Here is a 9,562-nt window from a genome sequence, read left to right as displayed (position 1 = left end):
TCGATGCCACCAGACTAGTTTAGTTAGTGGCGACAGATGGCGTTGTGTGTAGCACGCGCTTATTTCCATTACACTCCACTTGTGTGATGATATAATTGTGATATTGTTAGTTTATTTTGTTTAAATCTAATGGCTTCTAAAGAGAGACGAGAGTGTCAATGCGGGTGCCAAACGTAAAATAAATAAATATTAAATGTAAATTAAATTTCTAACAGTCCATTGTATGCTTTAGACACATGGGAAGTGTATAATTAACCCGAGCTTTGAGACTGTCAACATAGACCAGTGTCTTTTTAAAAACATTTTAATTAATACATCAATCAAAAAATTTACTTTGCAAAATTTCTTTTAAAAATTACGTTACGTTGTTTGTCTACTATTTAAAATTACAATTATTTGAACACGAACACCGTCACTGTTCTTATATTTTACATTTTTAAGTATATTTCAGTATTTTTAAAAAATCGACACAATCACGGATAATTGAATAAAACAAAAAGGTAGTAAAATATATACATAATTTATATACAATATATTTTTAATCACTGGCACCACAAAACTGACGAGACATTTGATAAAGCGCATCGTTGTTAAATATAACCTGAGTAAAATGTTATTAACATCTGTACTATATATTGTACTATGATATTTCGTTATATAAAATGATTATCATATTTTAAAATAAACGTTTAAGCAGTAAACTCTTTAGAATTACTTCCAGAGGATTGTTTCGACAATCTGGTGGAAAGGGTCCTAGTTGGGATATGAAAATTAAAACCACTCGAATTCGAGCTGGAAGTTCTGGATGCGGCGAGTGGTTTGAAAGTATTCCACTTGAGTTTAATTCCGTTCCACACCTTTTTGTTACACGTAAAAGCCACAAATATAAACATTCCTTGAAGAGTATTCAATATTATGAAGGCATACCACATAATTTCGTGATCCAAATAACCGGCAATTAGTCCAGAAATCCACGTAAGTCCCATTATCAAAGCTAAACGCAGATAGAGCTTATAATTTCTCTTTGCGCTGTCGCATTTATTAGTGGAAGATACTGTGGTTCTCAGAATCATTCGAGAACTTAAAGTGAAGAGAATTATGTTGGTTATCATTACGTACGCCACCGGTCCAGCGAAGAAAACTAACAAAGCTGTACTTTTCCCAAACCAGCAATAATAACTGCCGAAGTGCGGTCTGAATTCTTTTGGAATTGTTTCCGCGTTATCTATCAGTACAGACGATGTCACTATAGCAGTTGCGATCAACCAACAATAGGAAAAATATAACAAAAATCTCTTCCATTGATTACCGATGGAAACTCTCAATTCCGCAGTGGCCATTCTTAGTGTTCTCCACACGTCGAATGCCAAAATATTCATCCAAAAAAAAGAAACCAAGAAAAAGAAATAAGTAGTAATACCGATGGCTTTACAGGCGAATTTGTGCTCAAAAGTGAATTGTCCGATGATAAAAAATAAGTAAGCCAGAAGAAGGGAAGTAACCAGACACATTAGATTCTTCCCAGAAAAATTCCTTATATCCGGGACTATGCAAAAGGCAATTATATGCAGCATTAAAGAAAATATCGATATGCCCAAGCCAACCATGGTAATGTATCCCATTTCTTCTGTAAACTTAGATTTTTGAATGGTTAATAACTGAGCGCACACAAGTAATTTGTCTTCTTGTATAACGTATGAAGGATATTCAAAATATTGATTATAAGCCGGAACGAAAACCGTTTTGTTATCCACAACGACGTAATTCTCCGGTGGCAATTCAACTTTGACACAATCGACTTTTATGCCAGAAAGCGATTCATTGTCGTAATTATAATCAACAGATTTATTATAGTAAATGTTTTCACCTTTGTTTCGATGAAGGACAAGCTTTTCTACACATTTACCGTGTTGACGTACCAGGCTTTTTTCGCAGATAAGGGTCCGACATCGTTTGAAGAACACGTCGTAAATCTCATTCTGGTCACACATCTGACCAACATTATCAGCTACATTTTTTATGTCAAAAAGTACAGAAAACGAGTTAGCGGAGAAAGTCCTGAAGATATTTTCACGTCCTTCCACCGGCTGACATGTCAATTCTTTCAGATCGATAAAGTTGCACATTGCACAGTGGACATTTTTAAATCCTTCGTCTAAATGATAAATTGCAGACATGTAAGAATGGCATAAATCTCTAACTTCTTCGTCGTCCCACTGGAAATCGCATTCGGATTTCACTTCTACGCATAATCTAATTTTATTTTCTAATAATGGTGGCATAATGGGATTAATATCGCAGCCGTAAAAATAGAATTTCCCATTTTCCGCCATTATGTCTATGCCCCACTTCATGTCATATTCGTCGAATTTTAAATTCTCGAGCAGGTAATTTGAAGTTATATTTCCATATGTACTATTATAAGTTTTCAGGCTCATGCAATCGAGTTGCAATGACCACATTTCTAAATTATTATCCAATGCGTTATTGCAAAGAGCGCAATAATAATTTTTGTAGGTGATACCCGTATCGCGGTTGGTTAATGGAATTTGCAATAACGGATCTTCCATGGGTAGTTGTTCTTCACACTTTTCTCCAACATCTGTATCAGTCCATTCTTCTCCGCAAGTATCCTTTAGATAAACTCCTCCAAATTGCGTAAACACGTGACAGTGAAAACTCGAATTTTGGGTAAGAGGACCGTAATCTGAATCTCTGCAGCAATCGCCGTAAGTCACACATTCTTTATCACATAAACATCGTCTTTCCCGAATGTCGTTCAACAGACGAGCTCTAGAATCTTCGCACGAATCCGACAGAGAACATGTCGATGGAATTCCAGTATGGCTGACTGCAGTGATAATTTCGATGTTCAACAGGATAATTAAGAAAATCGTCATTTTATCTGCAACAAAAAGCTATTATAAATATTAAGTTTAAAAGAATATTAACATAAAGTAATTTATTTATAATAAATTGCGGTTAATGTTACCTTAGGTAGCCAAGATGGCGGCTCGTCTCTAATTCCAGCAAGGAAACTGTGAGATGCACGTTCTAACCTAACCTAACCTAACCTATTCTAATAATTTGGTTGCTAATAATTATGGTAATTTATTAGATTAGGTTAGGTTAGAACGTGCATCTCACAGTTTCCTTGCTGGAATTAGAGACGAGCCGCCATCTTGGCTACCTAAGGTAACATTAACATAGATTGCTTACATAATAAATTTAAAGAATTATTCTCGGCAGCGTAGAAAATGGAGCGTGTAGTTTGTCTTATATTCAGAGTTTTATTATTAATTTAATTAAATTCTAATTTCGAGATGAATTAGCGAAATTAAAGGATGTTTTGACGAATTTTATCACCGTAATATTTGCTCATCTCAGTAACTAATTGGTGAAGGAAGATCGACTGCTGTAACAGCAAAACACCAAATCAGTTAGTTCATTGCCATTTCGTTCGTTATTTTCCTCGTATTTATAAACAGGAAGCGCTTATATTCATTCGATTAGAAAATAAATCATTATATATTTATTTTAAATATTAATTTTATAATAAAATATAGAACAATTCATGACTTTACCCAGTTTACATATAATACAAAAATACGGCATGCCTGATGTTGGTCTTATATTGCCAAATTATAGAAAGTTAAATATTTTTGAATTCCACAAAATTAATATTTGACCTAAATAAGTCGATTCGTGGAAGAACTCAAAATTAAATCCGAGAATTAAACAGATGAATATTAAATCCGCAACGTAGATAATAATTTCTTGTTTCGGCTGACAAATTAGTAAAAGTCATTACAAAATGTTTCAAAAATTGTAGCGCAAACTTGTCTAAATTTGTACGATGGCATACGACCCGGCCATCATCGATTCGACGTCACTCCAAGCTACCCCCCTCCTGGGTACAGTGAGTAAGTCTGGGTGGGGCGAAAAAAAGGAAGGAAGGTGATCGAGGATTCTGATCACTTTTCCCTTTCCTCCATTAAAACGATAAGAAGAAACATTGAGTTTAATGGTTTCCAGATGAGGAGAAGAATGCACGTTAAGGACACAAAGTGTGAAGTTCATAGAAAAGTACTGTATTTTCAAGCTTTTCACACTGGGAGGGAAAACCGATTGGGGTGTTGGGTATAAGTTTTTGGAACCAAGGGGGGATGGCTCGAAAATGTTAGGGGATCACTGCTCTACGTCATACTATAATACCCTTCGACGGAAAGTGGGTGATCCCTTCGATGACTCTTCAGATCCGACATGCCGAATTTTTCGAGGGACGATCACGCGTAGCGAAATACTTATCTTGTAGCCGAAAAATCTGGCATATTTCTAGACAAAAAGTTTTCTGACTGATGCCAGACATGTAAGAACATCTTGATTATTTCATTAACTTATTGAAACTATAAAATAAATACGTATATGTATTTACCGTAGCACGAAACTACTGTACATTGGATCATTAAGAACAGCATAAACATGATTTACCAGGGCTCTTCTAGACGTTTGTGTAATGCACACACATTGTAGGTCTGAGACAAGGTCACAGACGAAAGAACAGAACAATTATAGATGTAGTCCCGCGTCAACATTTTATGGGTCCTAAACTAGAAATAAGTGTGAGGTTCTACTTTTTTTTTTTAGAAGAAGAAACTTATTATAGAGCGCTATTAAGAGAGTAAACAATCAAATAATTGCAGCGGTATTTTGTTTTTTTGTAATTTTTAAACTGGTTTTTGTTCGTATAAATGTTTAAAACAATGAAACAAAATATTATGAAGATGAAATTAAGGAATGCAAAAACTATGAGACTTATGAGGCCTCAGGCTTCGGCTTAGTCATCCGATAGGTAAATCCAACACCGAGTAGAGGCATTTATACTGTAGAAGGCTCATAGCCACTCGAAACCCCCGAAATTGATTCTGCTTAGAGCTATAACTGACATTAAATATAATAATTCTTCGAGAATAAACTTTTATCCGTGGAAATACGCCAAATTTACCTACCATCAACGAGGGAATAACTAATATCCTGAAATCATTTCCGGTGATGAATACAGTATATAGAAATCTACGCGTTGATATTATTCACGCTGTTTTAGCATCAATGAACACACTGGTTTTCCTATAAATTCGATGTTCACGTCACCGACAGATTTCTAACGTTCTTCCTACGTGCCCGATATTTATATATTATGTATATATCTATTTCTAAAATAAACAAGCACTTACCTCCCAAAACGTTACGACCGAAGACTAAACTTTAACGCCTAACAAGGGTGAGGGACGTCTTCGCTAAACACCCAAAATTTAGTCGCAGCTGTTCCCAATTTTGCATTTAAGTAAACTCTGTGCGATTCTGCTTAATTTAACTATGAAATGTTTATCTTTTATGCTTAAAAAAGAAAAGAGAAAAATTTGTAATATATTGTGTCTAGTTAAGTGTTTTTAAGATAAGTTTTTACTCTCTCATCGTGTGAATATGCAACTATGTGACTAATTTGTTTCATTCAGCACCTGAATACCATTACAGAATGGGTTAATTTTTTTTTTAAATTTAACACTCCATTTAATACATTGTATATATAATTATATATGTAAATTTGAGTATTTTTCAAACTATACATTTAAATATTATGAAAACTTTGTATAAGTTAAATATAAATTGTAAAAAACTGTGTAGAGGTAATACAGTCGAACCTCTATTAGCGACCATTTTTCGAGGAACATTCCCTTTATGAAATACATACAAAATAACCTGGGAACAACGGCCACTTTTTACGCTCTCTTTCGGAGGTTTTGACTGTATTTTACTTTAATTTTTTCCTTCACTGTTACATAAAATGATTTAAAAAAGATAATTTTTTATTATACGCTTCCTTCCTTCCTTCGTTATAGACGGATGCAGTAACAGAAGACACGCAAAAGAATTCAATAGAAAGTACTAAAGAAACACATATTTCGAGAAAATGTAGGAGAGTCATTCTTTACTATTTCATGGCGTCATTTCCGGAGTTTGAAGAATTATTTTAACTTGCTTTTTTTTTTCTATAATTACAGCTTAAACGGTGGAGCACAATTAAAAATATTCAGATAGAGGGGCACATTTCTAAAATTCCCGAGTGACACATCGCATTTATATGCATTTTGAATACAGACTGCGATACTACTGCATTAAAAAAACAATATAATTCAGCATTTAATCGTGTTTTACAACCGCTAAAATTTACACTCGATATGCCGAAAATTATAACTGTCTAACTAGATAGTTTATAATTAAAATTTTAAGCACATTATATTCATTTTAATCTTCATTTACAATACATATTATTGTTGGATTCATAAAATGGAGTGTTATATAGCCTAGTTAAGAGTTATAAATGAATATTTTTTAGAAATTCTCATATTAAGTCAGGGTGTCAGAAAAGAAAGCGACCATGCAAAAGACTAAGGAAAGGAAAAGCGGGTCGAAAGGGCAGAAGGGAGTCAGAAAGCAAAGTGAAATCTAGTACAGTACATTTACAGTAAGACGTATTTCGAAGAAACGAAAAAGACCCTAAAATATTTGTTCACTTTTAAAACATTTGCTGGAATCATGAGTAAGCTTTAATCGTGTTTACCACGGTAAATAATGATTATTCATTAGTATAATTGTCTTCAAAACAAAAGCTCGTGGGGTAGTTCAATACACGTTATTTGTACTTTATAACAATACGAATATAATAGATAATTAGATGGTCGGACAATGAACACGTTCGTCCTTAACTAATTCGATATTGGAAGGGTTAGTCAGCCCGAACCTTTGTCTTAATTATTATTGCCGATCATTGGACCGTACCGTTTCAATTTTAGCTAAAATTAAGTGAATGATTGGCATTCTTCTCTTCGATCTGACAATTAAAATCGGCAACTTAAACTACGATAAACGCACACTTGAAATAAACAAAAAAAATTGTTAACTATTTTATAAAACGCTACTGCATAAATATATTTGCATTTATTAAATTAGATAATTACAGAAATAAATAAGCTAATAAGTAAAGAAGTTCCAGTATAAAAATCATATGCTACCTTATGTAATTGTAGTTTGATCACTGTATATCCATATTAAGTGTGTAGCAACTGAATTTCAGTTATTTGCTCGAAATCGCTTTGTAGAATTAGAAATAAAGCACTATATAAACTTAGGAAAGCTTAACAAAATATGATTTGCAAAATGTAAGCTTACTCACAATACAATATAAAAAAGCAAAGTGGTGATAGAGCTCTTCCTATGTTTAGCAATAACAAAAAGCCTTGAACTTCTGACAGTAAGTATATCAGGAAGTGTTTATTTAAATGTCTTCTCTATAATCAACCATGCGAAATACCTAACTATGACGTCATTTAATTGACCAACTTTTATAAAACGTTCCAAGTGATATGTTAATCCCGGATGGTTGGCATAAAGTTTAATTAATTAACCTACACAACGACTAAAACTAGGTACGGATGTCGAAGCGGCGTCGATTATTCGGTAGCCGAACGAAATAAAAAATTTACCTTTCATCTCCATGGCCGAAAATACATTTGTCTTTCTTGTAGCGATGGCGCATCAAACAAGCAACAGCTCGAAAAGCTTGTGTTTTCCCAGTCAGTGCCTCCTCCTCCTCGAGTTCCTGCTAGGTCAACTTATAAATGCCTGAGGCTAAACAATTCATTAGACACGTCGTGCGCGAGTCGTCTTTATTCCTAGTCCTTTTTATTAACTTTTTCTGAGAGATAAGAGAAAGTTTTCTTAAGACATCTTTATTCAGAAATTAAATTAGTCATTTTATTAATTTTTTTTTAACTTCGTCGTTAATTTTATCGACGTAGATTCTTCTAGTCCATACGTCGACTCTGTCGCCCGAGAAATATAAATTTCGCACAATAACGATTGTCTTTGTAATTTATTTCTGCTTTAAAACTTTATATAATGAATAGAATATTAATGGAGTGGATCACGTGAATATTGACAGAAGTGACCACGTGTTTCTCGCCACGTAGGTACTGTACACAATCACTTTTGTCATTGGCATACAGCTTTTTCGTATGAAAAGGGATTTAGGGATTACCGAAAACGCAGGGATTTTTAGAATTCCTTTTTTTAATCCCCGAAGATAGAAACTTGATTTTGGCTAAATTAATATTGTTAATAAAGCACGAGTACATAACTTCAATGTTACTAAAATTTAAAATCTTGCGACGAGAGTCTTCGTTCTTTCCAACAAGGAAAGTAGCAATAGATCAAGTTCGAGCAGTTTGTTTCCAACAGACATTATCACAATTGTTAACAGACACACAATATACTTAAGCGCTTTCATTTACAGTACTTTTCTAATACATTTCAAATTACACACACGTGAAAAGTCTCCTACAACCCGACAATACTGGAAACAATTAGAAGTGTTACCATCAATCGGTGTTGTACCAACTAAAATTTTAACGTCTAATCAATGCAACCTTGTAAAATTCCGACTATATATCACTTTCTGCTAATTTAAATCATTATAAATCAATCGAATACGTTTAATTTATTAAAATATGAAGTCGTAACGATAGTTTTCGGTAGCCTAAATGAATAATTTCGAATGCAAAACACGCACGTACGATAGCAGAGACTTTATCGGGAATTAACTCGGAACCAGTTTTTTGGAATTCTGATAAACAGGATGTACTAAGTCCTGAGGTTAGTGAGTCAGTGAGGTTAGATGCAATATAAGGCTACAACAAAAGTGAACTTATGTTTTTAGCCCACTCTTCTCGCCCATTGTATACACGTGATTTGCTCAAAGCATCGTTAGTAACCTACAACACATTTGTAATCTTTCGTGGTTTTAAGGAATTTTTAAGGTTAAAAGACTTACTTTCCCAAAGACTTAGACAAAAGATAAGGTCATTGACATCTAATTCCGGATTTCAAAAACTGGGTCGTCTGAACCCATTTAAAGTTTAGCTTTAACTGTACACAGTGATCTACTTAGCAACGTGACATCTTTGCTTGACTTGCTCCGTACAATAGGGAAAAATGGTTTAAAAATAGTTTTTTTTAAAGGAATTTTAGAAAAATTGTGTAGACATATTTCAAATTATGAGCGATAATTAAATTTCCTTATTAATACATTAACTCAATTATTGTAATTTGAACATTATGGTATGTTAAATTATATGGAAATAATGTCTTTGATCAGTACCACGTGTTTGAGAGTCGTTAACAAGAAACATGTGGTTTTAGAAACTGTATTGTAAACATAAATATTGCCCTGATAATGAAAAAATTAGTGTTAAAAATAACGTTTGTCCCGCTTAAACGGGAATGTCCCGTCTTTAAATAATTGATCTCATTCCAACTCAATTAATTCTGATATGTCATAACTTTAAGTAATTGTTTCGAGAGAACTTTCCACCCAGAATGGGAATTTTTATCATACATGTACTGTGTGTTATATTTAGAATACATTTAAAATAACTATAAGCAGAGTTTATTTTCATATTTTATAAATTAAAAAAAAAAAAAAATCTGAAACAAGTGAATGCTG

General features: G+C 33.5%; 1 protein-coding gene across 3 annotated transcripts; it reads right to left on the bottom strand.

The window, feature by feature from the left end:
- Positions 1–550: 550 nt before the first annotated feature.
- LOC136985055 (uncharacterized) lies at positions 551–8,986 on the bottom strand. Of its 3 annotated transcripts, none has more exons than XM_067282249.1 (2): positions 8,891–8,986; positions 551–2,905 (listed from the first exon to the last, which is right to left on the bottom strand). In XM_067282249.1, the coding sequence occupies exon 2, from the start codon at positions 2,898–2,900 to the stop codon at positions 690–692; it is 2,211 nt and encodes a 736-aa protein (XP_067138350.1). In that variant the 5' UTR covers positions 2,901–2,905; positions 8,891–8,986; the 3' UTR covers positions 551–689. The 3 variants fall into 3 exon arrangements, with proteins under 3 accessions (XP_067138350.1, XP_067138349.1, XP_067138351.1); XM_067282248.1 differs by lacking the exon at positions 8,891–8,986 and adding an exon at positions 7,545–7,639; XM_067282250.1 differs by lacking the exon at positions 8,891–8,986 and adding an exon at positions 4,436–4,443.
- Positions 8,987–9,562: the final 576 nt, after the last annotated feature.

This window comes from Centruroides vittatus, unplaced genomic scaffold (assembly GCF_030686945.1).
Source record: "Centruroides vittatus isolate TY-2023 unplaced genomic scaffold, ASM3068694v2 contig_950, whole genome shotgun sequence".
NCBI classification, from domain to species: Eukaryota; Metazoa; Arthropoda; class Arachnida; order Scorpiones; family Buthidae; genus Centruroides; species Centruroides vittatus.
Note: the sequence above shows the minus strand (reverse complement) of the source record. Positions and strands in the feature narration are given on the sequence as shown.